General features: G+C 39.6%; 1 protein-coding gene across 4 annotated transcripts in view; it reads left to right on the top strand.

Moving 5' to 3' along the window:
• The window catches only part of ARK2N (arkadia (RNF111) N-terminal like PKA signaling regulator 2N), a 44573-nt gene that overhangs the window by 12889 nt on the left and 14910 nt on the right, over positions 1 to 16774 (top strand). For 3 of the 4 annotated variants that reach the window (XM_085212927.1, XM_085212928.1, XM_085212929.1), the window contains one exon: positions 3421 to 4276. In XM_085212927.1, coding sequence (XP_085069053.1) covers positions 3514 to 4276 — 763 coding nt within the window. In that variant the 5' untranslated portion in view covers positions 3421 to 3513. Of the gene's footprint in view, positions 1 to 3420; positions 4277 to 10514; positions 16082 to 16774 lie in introns of those variants that run through there. The other variant, XM_085212930.1, reaches the window with a different exon arrangement.

The raw sequence follows: 16774 nt of genomic DNA, 5'->3' as shown, positions 1-16774 counted from the left end.
TGATGGCACACTGCAGAGAGGGGTTGCTATATTGGAGGGCAGGCTGCTTACTGAGAGGGACTGCAATGGGCTGGAAAAGTGTGCTGACAGAAACTCTAAGAGCTGCAGCATAGTGAAGTGTGAGGAGAGGCTGTGATAGCTTAGTTTGTTCAGGGGGAGTTGGGGGGGGTTCTGTCTGTGAACATGCTTAAAATCTGGCAGAACAAGGCTGCAGCCAACCTGATCTGATCAGTCCTGAGTAAGACAAGGAGGTTGGAGCAGACACCTCTGTACCTTTGGATCAGCTTCTTTGTACAGAAAATTTCTGTGATTCCATGACTTGGATTGTTAGAGCTTGGGTTTTTTTTTTTTTGGTGTTCTTCATAGAATTGTTTGAGTTGGAAAGGACATTTGAAGGCCATCCCTAGTCCAGCTCCCCTGCAATGAACAGGGACTTCTACAGCTAGATTAGATGCTTTCACAACATGAGTTGGAAGAGATCTGGCATGGCTTGAGTAGTCAAAATAAGATCCTATTTAGTAATAATAAAGAAGCTTCTTTTCATAATTATGTTCTTATCAAGGTCAGAACATGTAGATGAGACTTGTTTGGGTTTTTTCCTGGCTGGTAGGCTAGCGAGATGGAAAGTCAAGTGCTGATATTCTTGTTTTTCCTTTGGGAGCTCTGGGGTATATGATGTTCCCAAATAAGACGCCTGTGAAAAATGAATCTCTAGTTCATTTTGGCTGCCCTTTAGCTTTGTGCTGAGCTCCATCCTCTGTGCTAATCTCCATTCTTTGTGCTAAAACGATAGATGGTGCAAAAGCAGTTCTATGGTTCCTAGCTTGGACTTCAAAATGCATTTCTTTTGGCTATCTCTGTATGTATTTGAGCAACCATATTTTTCCTTGCATAAGCAGAAATCAAATTTCAGAGTTCTTGGGAAATGTGTTTTTCTTTTCAAAGCATATTACCACAGGAGAAGCTGGGAGTTGCACTGGCATATATTTACTACACACCCCACTGTCTATAATTCTTGGCAAGCCATTTAGTCATCAAGTATGTTTCACTTTAAAATAGGAAAATTATTTGATAAGATGGATTTGCAGACGAAATGTGTAGAAATACTGCTTTTCTGACAGGATTGGGATGCCTTTGTCTTGGAACATGTGAATTAATCATGTGGGTTTGTTGATACTGTGCTGTGGCCAAGAAAATAAATGGGCTCCTATGTGTTATTTATGACCTACCTTAGATTAACATCTCCATAAATTTTTTTTTTTAACTTGCTTTCAAGATAATTTTGCTCAGTGCAAGTATTGGAGACATTTTCCTTTTTATACACTTTCCTGTGATTTTTTTGTTGTTGTTGCTGTTGTTTTGCTTTTTTTTAATTCAGTAGAAGTAGAGTTTCATCCCTGTCTTTCTTGTGTTGCCTGTTGTTAACCAAGATTTCTTTCCATAACTGGTGTTTCCCATAAATATTTTCATAATTCTCTTGCATCGTTTCATTCATTAGCCTGAAGGAAACACAAGCTCTATTTTAATATTCTTTCAATAATGAAGTTTCAAAGTGAGATGGGGCAAATGGCACAGTAGAGAGCTTTTGACAGAATCTTTCTAAGTCTTGCTGCAGATAAGCAGCATGCAGTTACAGGCAGCTGGGATGGATTGGGAAACTGAAGGAGAATAGAAGGGATAGAAGAATCTCTCAAACCCATCCATATCATCACAGAATGGTCTGGGTTGGAAGGGACCTCAAGGATCACCAAGCTCCAACCCTCCCACTGTGTGCAGGCCCACCAACCTCCATGTTTAATACTAGACGAGGTGCCCAGGGCCCCATCCAGCCTGGCCTTGAACAGGCATGGGGCATCCACAGCCTCTCTGGGCAGCTGTTCCAGCACCTCACCACTCTCATAGTGAAGAACTGCCCCCTGACATCCAGCCTAAATCTTCCCTCTTTCAACTTCAAACCATTTTCCCTTGTCCTGCCATTATCTACCCTTGTAAAGAGAAGAGTTAACTCCTTTTCTGTTTGTAGGCTCCCTTTAGGTAACCGTCTCAGGCTGCTGAAGTACTTATCACCCTTTTCCACCTAAATGTATTTTTCAAAACAGTAGGTTAAAGCTTAATATATTGCTTTTCCTTATGTGTGTGCTATTTTTTTTTTTTTAAGTGCCATACGTTTGTTTTTCACTGCTCTAAACCCATGAGCAATTTGTTCCATACAATTCATCTGCAAGTGAATGTGGTAACTGGAAGATTCTCCTTCACTTTATTCTGCACTGAATTACAAATGAGGATTTGGATCAAAAGGTGAAAAATTAAGATAAAATGATGAATACTGTCTTGCTTTTTTTAAAAAAAAAAAATTCCCTGAAGGTGCTGTAGGTGCTTTTTGGTTGATAATGTGCAAGTTATCAGTCAGATCAGTAGCTTGACTCTCATACTTGTGCTGAAGAAATGCAATTTGTTAAAATATAATTTAAAGAAAATGTAGGATTGCGGTGTGGGTGGATATTTTTTCTTGCTTGCAGCCCATGCTATTTGGTGCTGTTTTCCTGGCAGATTTAGGAGGCAGTCTAGGCCAGCTTGTAGGTTCTCATACAGCCAGGGCTTTTATGGCAGCTTTTTGAGGAGCACCCGACTGGTTTTTTAAATGCTCCTAATAAGCTTTACACATGGCTTACCAGCATTTCTCTCTGCTGAGAAGAAATCTTTTATTATATAGCCACGGCTTCTGTAGACATTGCCTGAGGTCTTGTAAATCCCATGTCCCTGAGAATATGGTATTGCTTTGTAGTCTTGCTCTGTAATATTCAGCAGCAACTTTGGTTTCAAGCCAAAACGTCTGGATTTTGCTTATGTCACATTGGTACTGTAAATTTATCAGTTGCCATAAAAATGGCAAAACTAAACTAAAAATTTTGGAGTTTGAAGTCCTGATCTACTGAAAATAGATTTCTCATCGATATGGAAACAGACCTGTGTTCTGGTCTGTTCAGTCAGATGGCTACCAAGTCTGGGAATTTTCACTCTGGCTTTGTTCATGAGTGCTAAAATTCTCCATTAAAATGCTTAAAGTTCTTGGTGAAGGAACGAAGAAGTTAGCTTATGTTGCTTAGAACACATTGGTTCAAATTTTATAAAGAAAATGTTTAGAAATGCTTTTGTCATTTTCTGATCTGCTTTGGCGTGCCAGTGAGATGAGCCCCATTTAACGTGATTCCAACCCTATCTTTCACAAATGTGAAAAAAGGAGGAATAGATTGGTGTAACAGGGTGAGTTCACAAGGAAAAAGCAAATAGAGAAAACCAGTGTGGTATTGAGTCATGCTGCCTGTAACTGAAAGCAACCAGTTGATTAGCTAATACTGTAAGATTTGGACTGAGTGAGTTGCTTGTGTCACTTATTCTTATCATTCTGTTCTTGTGCAGGCTGCTGTGTTGCTGAAAACCATATCTAGCTGACCCTGTCTTCCAGACTGTGTGCTCCATGCTTTAAAACCGAGCGGACCTTGGTGTTCTGAAATGAAGATGGAGGCAGCAGGAAAAGCAGAAGAACTTTTGGATTCAGAAGTTCCACCAAAGGCTTCTGAGAAGCAGAAGACAGCTTCTGAGAAGCAGGAGACGGCTTCTGTGAAGCAGGAGACGGCTCCTGATGAAGATGGACCTATAGAACTGGAGACACATACTCAGAAAGACAGCGAGCCCACTGCATCAGACTCCGCAGTGCTCTCTTCAATGCCTTGCTTACTGATGGAACTGAGAAGAGACTCCTCAGAGTCTCAGCTAGCATCTCCAGAGAGTGATAAGCCAGTGGATGGTCAAGTTTATGAGAGTGACTCTTCTAATCATTGCACGCTTTCTCCTTCTTCCAGTGGGCATTTAGCTGACTCAGATACATCGTCTTCCACAGAGTATGAGCCCTCTCAAGCTGAAGCTGCTGTGGAAGAAGACCCTTCTGGGGTCTCTGGATCTGCAGCTGGGAGGAAATCCAGGCGATCCAGGTCCGAAAGTGAAATTTCTACAATGGCTGCCAAGAAAAACCGACAGTCTGTCGATAAGCAGAATAGTCGAGTTACCAAGGTAAAAGGTTACCGAAGCCAAAAGCACAAAGAAAGAATCCGGCTGTTAAGGCAGAAACGGGAAGCAGCTGCTCGCAAGAAGTACAACCTGCTGCAGGACAGCAGCACCAGTGATAGTGACCTGACGTGTGACTCGAGCGCGAGTTCATCAGATGAAGATGAAGCGGTTTCAGGGAGCAGCAAGACAATCACTGCAGAGATACCAGGTAGAGGATGTTTTTTAAACTGAACTGTAACGCGTCTGGCATCGTTTCTCAGCTGTCATGCTAAGTTAGATGAGTGGCACTTGAGAAAGCCCAGGAGAACTGCAGCTCTGTGTAAATTTGAAGACTGCAGTATATTAGCAAGATAGGGCAAATTTTAAAATCCGTTCTGAGGTTTTAGTGCACTTTCGCAACAAATTTTAGAAGTGGTAAATTGGAGGAAGGACTGTCTTTGAATTCTGGAATTTTCAGATCTTTTCCTTTCTAAGGCTATATGAATTCCTATCAGCGCTGTTAAATCCCATCAGATGGTGATAATCTAATAAATTCATTCTTAAGATAAGTGGCCAGCTTTGCTTTAGTATACTAAGACCACAGCTTGGCAGCTGTGTTGGGAACAATATAGCATTCCTCTTGCCTGTGTTACAATAAGGCCCCACTTACTGTTGCACTTATGCTGTGCTTTCAGCTCTCCGTTACAGTGCATGACAAATGTACTTAGCCTTATTGCAAATTCTTGCAGATTGCAGCTGGTCACCTATTTTAGGACATAAATATGAATTTGTTTACACAGATGCCCAAGCTGTTTCCATTTATAAATTTGCAGCATTTCAGACAAAGCTGTTATCATTTTCCTATGTGATAAGAATCTATAACATCTATGTTTTTAATTTGCTGACACATCTATGCCAAAAGATTGGAGGCAACAAATTATAGGGAGATTCTGATGGTTTTATTAGTTGAAAGAAGGATAAATTCTTGAAGTTTCTTGTCTGCTGAGTCTTTGTTTTATTAGCCCAAGTGCCATGGACAGGATTTTGTATACTGCTCTTACAGAGTACTATACCATAGAACCATCATCATTTGACAATCAAAAATAAAATTACATAAGAATAATGTTTTTGGCTTGCCAGGTTTTACTGAGTTACATGACTTTTTGCCTTTTGTGCTAGAAGATTTTTTTTTGAGATAAGTTAAAGTTTACGTAGGGTGAGAAAACTTAAAGGAAAACTGCAATAGCTGGTCTTCACTGTCTGAACTGTTTACTAGATGTCTTATTTAAAATATCTGCATCAGATTTTGCACATAATGGTCTCTGTTCTAACTGGCTTGATGACAGTGAACAATTTTGCTGCCATGAGAACTGGCCTTTCTCCCACATATTGCTAGGAAGCAGGTTGCACAAAGGAAGTTAATGTTTATTATTGGAAAGTCTGGGAAAGGCATATTCTTCTTGTAGCGCGTAGTAAACTTTTAATAGATGCTTTAAAATTATTTTTTTCAATTTAGTAGTTGGTCAAACTTCTGGTTTTCATAGCTCTGTGCCTTTTTTTTTTTTACTTTTTTTTTTTTTTAAAACTATGTTTACATTTTACAGGGCAATTAAGACTTAATATAAAGCCCATGGAAGAAAACTTTCATTCAGCTTTCAGATGGGTCAACCCCTCCTCTCCCAGAAAAATACCCTCACTAAATCCCCCTAGGGTATATACTTTTAATTTTTATAGAGTCATAAAGCACCTTTTGACCCAGAAAGTTCCCACTTGGTATTTGTCAGATCTGCCTAGATTTCTGACTTGCATTGCTGAGTTTGGAAACCACTCTTGAGTACTTTTCTGTGCCACTGGGCTCCAGCATTTGAGTGTATTGAAATGATCCCACTGTACTAATGTAGAGAACTTGTAAATTTAGTGATTATTAAACTTAAGACCTGATTTTTGCCTCCATTGCAGTATGTGGGTGTGCAAAAGCCAGCCTGGAGAACAGTGACCTTTATTGTTAGTTCATATCTCCTATCACCCGTGTAATAATAAATTACATTATGATATTAAAACCCTGGAATTAGGCACAATGCGTGCCTGGCAGATTGTGGGGTTTTTTAGACAGAAACATCTTTGGTCTGTAGGAAACTGGCTGAAACAGGAGAAAAACATGCTTTATAGAGATAAGGACAAAGGTAGCCAAAAATGCATCCCGTGCTCCTTTGGGTTAATAAAGCATGGTCTTCACAGATGCAGTGGAGCTGTGGGCCTCGCAGGGACTCCCTGTGCTCCATTGCAGTGTCAGGTCCATGTGCTTCCTGCAGTCCCTCTTGTTGGGTTTACAGAGAGCTTAGCTGAAGTCACTTTTCTGAACAGAAAGCATTTTTAATGCGCTTAGCGCCAGGCTCTAAACAGCCTGAAAAGTTAGGAATTAACAATTAGAAAATACTGCAGGGTAAGCTTTCCTGGAAATTCAGCCATGGGTATCCTCTGCACAAAGTCAAAAAGTAATAGACTTCATTTTTAACTTCACACTTGAACTTCATTGTCCAGAAACTGCAGTGCATCTGTCAGAACATAAGCAAGGAAAAAGCACTGTCATTTACTTTTGAAGAAGTCTGTACCTCTTGATGCAGAGGAGTTTGTGTTTCCCGTAGTCTTACTGTATTTGGATGCCTCAGCAGCACTGTTTGTTCCAGCCTCAATGTGGCTTATTACTAGGACTGACTTTCAAACCTGTCTGTTGTCTGGAAAATAGCTTTGCCAACAGAGATGCTGTAAAACTTTTAGCAATAGTTCATTTAATATGACCTTTATAACAGAAAACGGTGTACTTGTGTAAGGTCTGAAATTTAAAGTGCCAAATTTGAGAGTACAGGAATTTTTTCACGTCAGTCACCGCTTCCATCCTAATAGTGCAATCATTTTTTATTTTATTTTTTTAAAACCATTCACATGACTGATTCTGAAATACATTAGGATAGGTGAGTAAGGTAAGAACATTCACATAGATGCACAATGGTGCCCTGAACAGATGTAGCATTATTAGCTTCATTTCGTTGCGTGTGCACCCAAGTTGTGAACTAAGCAGTTGTGCAATAGAATCACAGCCCTCTGCTGGACTCCTGTCAAATGCTATGGCTTGTTTTTCTTCTCCACAAAGACTGAAGAGAAGAGTTGAGATCTAGTTGGTCATACAGTAGGAACCAAGCTCAGTGTGATATGTTATTCTTAACTTGGCACCATATAATATATATATATTCAACCTGAAAATACAGGTTTGATCAAAATTTCATGGATGCTCCTGAGAATTTCTTGACCGACCTGAGCAGCTGTATGTTTGGGCTCTTTATTTCATTCAATGCAATGTTTTTTCATTATTGCAGATGAGAAATAATCTACTATATCTTAATGACTGAGCCCCTCTGTTGGCATCTAAAATTGTACTGTTTGTTAAGGAATACCAGATAGCATTCACTTCAGGCATAAGGAGATGATGGATCTTTGAGTCCTGAAACAGGTTCTGCTGGACTTACTGCTGTTGAAAGATTTTTCTTTAAACAATTTCAAATTTAATCATGCAAATTAACTCTGGATAAAATGAGGATGAGAACGAGTCTAGGGATTAATATTTATTTCTTTGTAAATGCTTTTCTTTGGAAGGAGGAAGGTTTGCTTAACAGATCATAATGTGAAAAAATCACTTTGCCACCGTTGTGCTTTCTGCAACTCAGACTGAAGTCTGCACTGAAATCGGAGGAGACTCTTGTTACAGGCTTTCAAAAATCTGTTTTGAGTACTGATGCTGAAGAATGTATTCCAGCTCAATGGTTTAAAAAGGAAAAGAAAAAAAAAAAACAAAACCAAAAACAATCACAGTACGTGTGAGCCAGTTTACTTCTTCCTAAGATTAGCATACAGAGCTTTGAATGGAGCATGAGCCAAGGGGTGAGTTTTATTGGAGTTCCACACAATGGTATAAAAGGGGAAAATCAGAGATTTGCAGTGAGATACTCATTTGGAAAGGCAAGGTAGCATACTGACTACACGTGGTCCACTGCTGCTGACTAGAATGGAGGTGCAGTATATCTTCTTAACTGTTACGTTGTCTGATCCCTTAAATTAAATAACTTTGGAGTTGGTGTTTATTTGGTAGTACTTAACAGATCCCATAAAGACACAGCGCTGGGAATTTCTTAGCTACTGTTCTGCAGGTGATACTGTCTTGGCATAGCTTCTAAAACTGTAGGACTGCAAGCTTACAGTTAGCAATGGGACCAGTTTGTTAAATGCTAGCTCTTTTACATAATAATTAGAAATGCACTTTTAGACTCAGTTTTTTTTTTTTTTAACACTAAAGATAATGAGTAAAGAAGTGAGTTATAAGTAGGGCAGCAAAGGGAGCACTTGAAGCAGTGTGCTTTGCTCCCACTGCCAATTGTGGATGTACTACGATGCCTTTAAAACAAAAAACTATATTGCAGGGTAATACATCTTTCAATACGTAGGCCCCTTAGTTCACAAAACAGTTTTGTCAGCTTTGACTGTGCTAATTCATTCTTAACTTTAGAAGCCTGGCTTATTTTATATCATGTACCACTATCAATAGTACTTTTTTGTTTAAATTGCAGTTAAAACTTGCTTTATTTTACTTACACGTTTCTGCTCTTAAACCTGTGAAAGGCAGAAAGACTCCTGTTTAGTTCTTTTGTCTTGGGATAAATCCCTGACTGAGGAATGAATAGAATCACACTGGAGTATGTGGACAGCGTATTTTTTTTTTTTCCTGTTTTAGGGAGCCAAAAGGCATTTAATGTTCAAAAGGAAGTACATTTTAGGAAAAAAGGTACTATTTTACTTGATTATTTTCAGTTAAATGCCAACATAGAGATGGAAGATAATTACTATACGGCAATTCATTTTTGAGCAGAGGACCGAAATGCTGAATTTCCAGCTTATCTGGCAGGTAAACAGATGAGACTTCCAGAGTAGGGTCCTAAATAGAAGGTCTCTGACCCTCAAGTGGTAGCTTTGCTATGGCTTGAAAATAAAAAGAGAATAATCTTGGGCTTTGTTTAGCTGTTGCTTACTGAAGGACTTCAGAATACCTCATTTAAATAGCTTTTAAAAGAATGTATTGATAGGTGATACTGTAATTTCATATAGACAGTGGAATCCTAGTGAAGAGTTAGTGCCTTATGCTTTTATTAGTAGACTTTGCAAGGTTGTGCAGTGAGTTCTCTCATTCTCGGCATGTTTTCTACTAATTTTACCTGAGATGTTGTTAACGTATTATATCATTGGTTTAGATAGCTGCTTTGTGTAATTGGATGTGATGTTTGTCTCACCCTGGAGTGACCATAGGTAATGTTCGTAGGCTAGGATAGCACGCAGGCATTCTTTGTTGTCGCAAACAGATCCAAAGCCCAGCTGTCCTGGGGTTTGTTGCTTCCTAGAGGTTTCCCAAGTGAACCAGAAAGGGCAGTGGTGTCTGTAGGTTTTTTAGTTGGCGTGTAGGGTAGGATAGTAAGGATGGCTTTGTCGTCTTGCTGCTAAAGTTCTTCCTTTGAGGTAGTCTCAAAGTCGTAATGCTTTTGATAGATGGAAGGAGAACAGCTTCCTTCCAGCTTTGCCCACTCTCTTTTTTTCGCATTGACTCGAAGAAGTCACCTGAGAAATTGTGCATGGCCAGCTGCTAATTCTCAAGATGAAGGGCACACATGGTTGCTGTGTGAGGCTTGTTGTTGGCACCCACATCGTCACTGACCTGTCCTGTGGCTGATTCTTGTAGCTGTGTTTTCCTCTCAGACCCGACAAAAGTTGCTTCCACCTCATGTGTCAGCATAGTATTCATGTATCTGTGTGCTTACATGTGTGTTTTTGTTGTGTGTTCTCTTCATGGGTGTTGAGCCTTTTTTTCCAGAATTAAATCAAGAGTGGTAAGGTTGGCTTGGCTACTTCAGGCACTGCAGTCACCATGCTGGCCTTTTATCTGTTACTGTCTGCAGTTTGGTGTGCATTTATCAGGCCATCACTAAGGGGTTCGAGTATCTAAATAAAATACGTGTAATTATTCAGATTTATCAGCTAAAACAACAGTCTGTTGGACCAAGGCTTAACAGAAGCAAATTGATGCTGTATGATGTTCCTGATGCCTTCAGCTGAAATAAAAATTGAAATTGCAAGGGAATTGGGCTAATTTGGTTCATAAAACCAACAAGATCTTTCTGACAGAATCGTCTGAGAATTCTAGAATAAGAGTAATTTTGAAGCCAGAATTTGTTATAACCTCAGCGAGTGCAAAATGTTATTTATTTTGACATGAACAATGTTAGTTAATTTGATGTTTGCTAATTCCTCCCCTGTGTTAATATCCGAGGGATGCAATTAGAAAAGTTTGTTTTCCTAACGTGCCTTAATAAACAAGATGATGTTCTTACTTCATGATGTCTCATCAAATGGCCTCAATGTCTTTAAAGCTGGCTTCAGTCGTGCTGGGGGATCTGGAGGAGCGACCAGGGAAATTCCAGGATTGCTTGACAGGGGCACCGTGTGGGATAGGAACTGCATAGGCAATGTCCTGGAAGAGGCCATGAACTGCTTTGCCGAGATGCAGAGGCAGACAGAGGAGAAATTTCGCATGTGGATAGAAAAGCTAACCCGTCTTGACACGGATGAAGAAAGCAAGCAGCAACTGGAGCCCAGGGAACCTAAAATGCAACTAGTTGGCCAAAGAGTCCCCCCTACCACACAGTCAGGGGCTTTCATACAGATGCCTGATAGCCAAGTACTTCCTCAGCAGTCGTTTAATACTTACGTGGGCTATCAGAATGTCGATGCTACGCTAGAGTTTCCAGCGACTTTTAATAACAATTTTCCACCTATCTTTCCAGAGAATGGGAATATTGCAGAGCCTGATTTGAATCAATCATAAACTTAAAAAAAAAAAAAAAAAAAAAAAAAAAATCTATCTCGTATCTTTGCAATCTTGATGTTACTTTGGATTATGATAAAAACAAGTTTTGCTTTTCATATTTATTTGTTTTTCCCTTCTGGGTTTGATTACCGTGGCAACTTTGTTTTAATTTATAGAGAATATATATGTAGTTTAAATTAAAAAATAAGAACAAAAAAAAAACAAAAACACAGCATACCTATGTGCATGTGCCAGCACAGACATAAACACCTGCAGAGGGAGGGGGTGGGAGGGGAAACGCTGTGGGCTTTCATCACCTGACTTGGGAAGATATAAGTTAGAATCCTTGTTTAAATACTCCAGAAGCCATAGAGCTGCATTTGTTAACAATAGGAGTGTTTAGACTGTTCATCCAAATGCTCTTCCTGCATGATAAAACATTTAAGTAAGGAAATAAGTTTTATATTTAAGGATGTACCCTAGAGAACCAGACTAGTTACAGCCCTGTAACATTTCCTTAACTCTGTGCTCACTCCCAAGTTCTGCAGCTTGAATACGGCACGCGTTACTTTTCCTTCTTCCTTTTCAGGCGGAAGTAATAAATAAGCTTACCCTAAAGATTTAGCTATATATAACCAGTGTGCACAACTGACATTTTTGTCTCCTGTTTAGTAGATCATTTCTGTCCGGAGTTTTTATTAATGTCACTGCTGTGTTGCATATGGCATATTTATGGAAGCAGCTGTCTTTTACAGCGTGTGCAAAAAATATGCACACGTATACATATGTATGTGGTCAGTTTGGGTGGATATCATCTCCTCTAACTTTAGGTGTCTGGTTTGCTGTTCTGCAGATCTCAGGAAAGAGAGAAGCTCCTACAGAGGATATCCCCTGGCAGTGTCTTCCTCTTCCATGAGTTATCTCAACTCCCAAACAGATAAGATAACTTTGGGCTAAAGTTAGGCGAGATGAATCACGCCCAAAGTACGTTGTGTGCATGCATGACCCGTGCACACAAAGCACTGCTGCTTCCTTATGTATATACGAGCAATCTGCATCCTTCATGCTGCAATACAAATAGTGGTGTCAGTCCTGAGATAAGCGGCCGCTGGTGGACGGGTTGGTTCTTTGCACAGGAATTTAAGCAAAGGTGTGACAGACAGATCAGTAAGCACTGTGCTGGTCTGAAGGTGTGGTTTGCTGCTGTGGGTCAGAGCCAGAGCTTCTGAACCACGCTGAAATGCCACTGAGATGGTTATTTACCTGTGACTGGGAATGCCAGGACGTTAGTTTTATTTAAATAATACAATAACTTGCTATGGTGTGGATTTTTTTATACTGATAGTTATCCTGAATAGGCAGGCTTGAAACTGTGATGTTTAAAGTAGAATTAATTTAAAATATATATTAGAAACCTCTATTTAATTCTTACTGCTATTGCTACACACAGGGACGGTTGTTCACCTCTCCAGTAAGGCCTTTCTTCACGTGAAGTAACTTCTCCATAGCTACCAAAAAATGTACATTTCTCATCAGTTAGTTGATAAATGATTCTAATGCACATAAAATAGAAATCGTGATGAAGGAAGCGGAGAGTCTTTGCGTAGGCATAGTTTAAGCAAAGAGAACACTATAGGTCTCTTTAGGCTCTGGTTCTTGTACATCAGTCGCTGCTGATTATTTTTTTTATTTTTAACTATTTGAGTGCAATTCCTTTTCTTTCTGTTGGAATTTAGCACTGTGTCTTCCTCTTAATTTCTTCCTTCCTGAAGTCAGCGGATGTTTTTCCATCAACTTGCAGTTTTTGGATCAATCCTGTAAAGGAAACCCAATAAATGCTTTTTATTCTCAGCACTGTCACGGGTGCTTCAACATTATTATTTCCCCCTTTCCTCCCCCTTTTTTTTTTTTTTTTTTTTTTTTTTTTTAAATACCTGATGCTTTCTTTAAAAGAGAGCTTAGAGAGCCATGTTACTTTCAGAGGACCTGTCTGGAGGACTGCAGGAGGCGATTTTTAAGGACTGGAATAAACTCTTTGCAGATGACCTTCGTAATTTTGATACAAAGATTTTGATATAACCTTAGGAGAAAACTCTCTCATCTGAAATGGTCTGCATTTTTAACTGACCTGTAGGTAAATGTCACAGGAGTTAATTTATGTTTATTTGCCATTTAATACACTTGTCTTGTTTAAAATCAAGATCCTTTCAGGGAAGATCATTTACTGATGTGAAAAAAAAAAAAAAGTCCTCCTGTTGTTCATAGATTTGCTATGTATACCTTTATGACAATGATAAGAGCATCATATTTCAAAGCATGACAACTTTACAAGCCTTCCCATGCATGCAGAAGCAGCTTTTTGCAGTGACTGCTTTCTTTCCATGCGCAGGCATTGCTTTGACTCGGTGTCTCTGTAAGCATGCTGTTAACTTTTTTTAATAAATAAAATAGTATATATAGGGCAGTTAAGTGTTTCCAAACAAATTTTGTAAGGGGATCTGCTGAACTTATTTTTCGCTGAGATTTAAACTGACTTTTATGTACTGATCTCATAAATGGAGATTAACTTTGGGGATGTAGCCAGTGAAATCTCTGCCAACGTTCAGTATCTTGTTTAGTGCTTTTTTTTTTTTTCCTTTCTTTCTTTAAAAATGGAAACCACATACATCAGAGCCCTCAGCTATCCTAACTACCTTCAGTGCATGAGTTAGAGTGCGTGAAGGAATACCTGCTCTGTTGTTGTTGTTGAGATGAGCTCCCCGTTGTCTGCTCAGGCATCCTGTGGTCTGACCTAGCAGGAGCATCCGATGGCTTTGGAGCACCGCGACGCAGTGCCCTGCAAGCAGCAGTGCTAGTGCTGTGATGATTCTCTGTTTCAGGTTGGGCATCTCTTTGAGCCAGCAGCTTCCAGGGCTCCTGATAGGTAACTTCAGATTTTCCTTTTTTTTTTTTTTTTTTTTGTTCTTCTGGAAAACTGGAAGTATTCTTGCTGTAGTACATTGGTTTATCGTGGTTTCCATTCTAGGTTTATTTTCAAAGGGCTTTGACTAGAAACTTTCAGGGAGTTAGAACTTCTTTAGCTGAAATTTTAACATTGATTTTGATCTCATCCATTCAAGTGTTTCATCAAAGTAGTTCACCTTTATTTAAGGGTATCAGGAGCAATCTCTCACTCCCAGTTGGAGACAGGTTTTGAATGTACATTTATGTTCACAGTTCAACACTTTGCTCCTAAACCACTGAGTTTAGCAAAGGGAAATGAGTAGGAGTTTTGCCCAGAGGTGGAGAATCAGATTTGGAATCTTTATACTTTTCCTACGTCTTATTCCTCAGAATGGAGTAAAGATACATCTTTTTTTTTTATTTCCTAAATAAATATTTGCAATTTCATGGCTTTGAAAGAGCAAATGAGTCAGACTAGATCAGCTGGTGCAGACAGATAGAGCTCCAGTGGCCCATTCAAGCTCCTGGATTACCATTTTTAACACTGAATTATGTTGAGCTTGGAGGGCTTATTTAGGAAATAAATATATGTTTTTTTAATGCAGCACACAGCATAAAACAAATTCCAAGCCAGTATTTCTATTGCAAAAAATGGGGGAAAAAAAAAAACAACCCAACAACCCAACATCTTAGACTTTCAGACAGACTGTTTTTTTGGTGTTATAGCAAAATAATCCAGGCAGAGGTACACACCTGTATTTAAGTTCATGGTGTCTTGTAGTGTTTTGGGATTGTTGGGTTACTTTACTGGAGCTGCTAAACTCAGGAGCAGAGGACCAATCTTGACTCCAATGAACTGGGGTTACGTCTGGCACTTATTTTGCAAACTGAAGCATATTTATGTTATGACAGATGTTTCTCGTTGATGTATTTTGTTTCTTCCCGTATCACATACTGTGAACGTCACCAAAGGCATTGGAAATTAAATCCTAGCCCCATTAAAACCAGTAGAAAACTTCTACCCATTTCAATGGGGGTAGCATTTCACCTCGTTCAAAGCTGAACTTGCTGAGCAGTTTTTTGGATGCAGACTGCTTTAAAGGAGCTCCTTAAGTTGAGATCCCTGAGCAGATGCTCCTGTAGTGCTGGAGGTCTGCATTGGGAGCACTTGAACAACTTGTACTGTAGAAGAGAAATCTTCAGGCTGATTGATGAGGATGGACGGTGCTTTGCAAAAACACAAAGCTAGAAACTGGTCTTTCTGAGAAATTTTATTAGTCTCATGGTGTTGGATCAGAGCAACAGAGGCACATGGAAAACAAGCTTATTAAATTAGAAGTGATTTTGAGAGCTGTGTTAAATCTCAGGCTAGCCAGGCAGCCGTGAGCCTGGATCAGGTGCTGCACTGAGCCCTGCCATGCATGGGAGGATGCAGTGTGCATTCCCCAAATTTCCAACTCTGAGGATTCTGATTCCAAATAGTGATGTTTTCTGGAGAGGTGCATCTGCTCACCTGCCCTGTGCCACTGGGGGATTTACCTGGGTGCATTCCTGTTCTCTCAGAGATGCAGGAGCAGAGTGAGATGGCTTTCTCAGTGGAAGAGATCTGAGTGACAGGTCTGCTTCCACAATTAGGGGGTCATTAAGCAGCACCAGTGAAAACGAGCTCTGTCTCCATGTGAAGCACACACTGCTGATATTCTCAGCAACAGCCATCTCCACGTGCCTTTGCTGAACGCACAATGAGAATAACTTTGTGTCCCTCTGTGCAATTTGGTGAAACGAATCCAAGCTATTTTCCATCTGCTCATCAAAAAGCTTGAAAGAACATGAATGTTGGTCAGTGAGAGTTGCATTTGAGATCTCTTCTGGTGTGATGCATTATAAGCAATCCAGTCTGAGAACAGACACTCACTTGATCGTGTTGTTTTAAATTCACTGTTTTATAGTTTACTGTGTGAAATGAAGGAAACTGTGAAAGAAATTGATTCATGGGTCATTTTTTTGTTGCTGTTGTTTCTCACTTTATGATTTTAGGGAGAATGTTGTTACACTACTGTTGCTTTTCTTTTTTTTTTTTTTTTTTTTTTTAATTGTAGTGACCATGTATTCTTCGCCTAACCCTGTACATTCTGAAATGTAACTCCTGTAACCTGGAATAAATAAATAAACCTAAATAGTAATGAACCGTTTCATGTTGCTAAACAACAAAGGTCTCCTGCCCTCATCCTCCTCTGGGGATTGCAGCAGAGGTAGCTGGTTTATGCCACTGAACTGCAAATGCTTTGGCTGTAGCGCTGGGTCCTGTCTTCAGTAATACCAGGTTTGCAATACCTACCTGGAACAAAAGAAGCAGTTCATTTAGCACATAGTCTTAATGATGAAGCCATTCTGTTCAGGTGAAGCTTATGGATGTGTCTGCTGCCAAACCATTTCACTTACGGTGGAGTCCTCTAGATCTTAGCTTCTGGCATGCAAAATCTCATTGCTTTGCTTACTGCAGTGATAATTGGAGCTTTTGATTTCTGTGTGGTTATTAAGGTCCGTTCTTTGTTTTGCATAATCTCCAAGTAAATGTAATTCTCTTAAATCCATGTGAGGTGTAAATGATGGCATTTTGGGGATCTTTTATTCTTTTAAAATGTCTCAGTATTCTCTCTCTTTTTTTTTTTTTTTTATATAAGAGCCAGTTCAGCTTAATTAAGACGCAGCCCTTGCTCTTTGGGCTTGCATGCGTACCTGGGTCCCTCCATGCTGCCTTTTTAGCTTTTGCATGTTACAAGAAAGCATTCCCAAGCACTATTTTTAAACTCAATGATTTTCCAGTTAAAATTAGCTCAGTGATTGGAGGGGAACGTTGTTTTCAGCAGTGCAGTGCTC

Source organism: Meleagris gallopavo, chromosome Z, assembly GCF_905368555.1.
Source record: "Meleagris gallopavo chromosome Z, MGAL_WU_HG_1.1, whole genome shotgun sequence".
NCBI lineage: Eukaryota > Metazoa > Chordata > Aves > Galliformes > Phasianidae > Meleagris > Meleagris gallopavo.
This window is presented reverse-complemented; position numbering and strand designations above follow the sequence as displayed.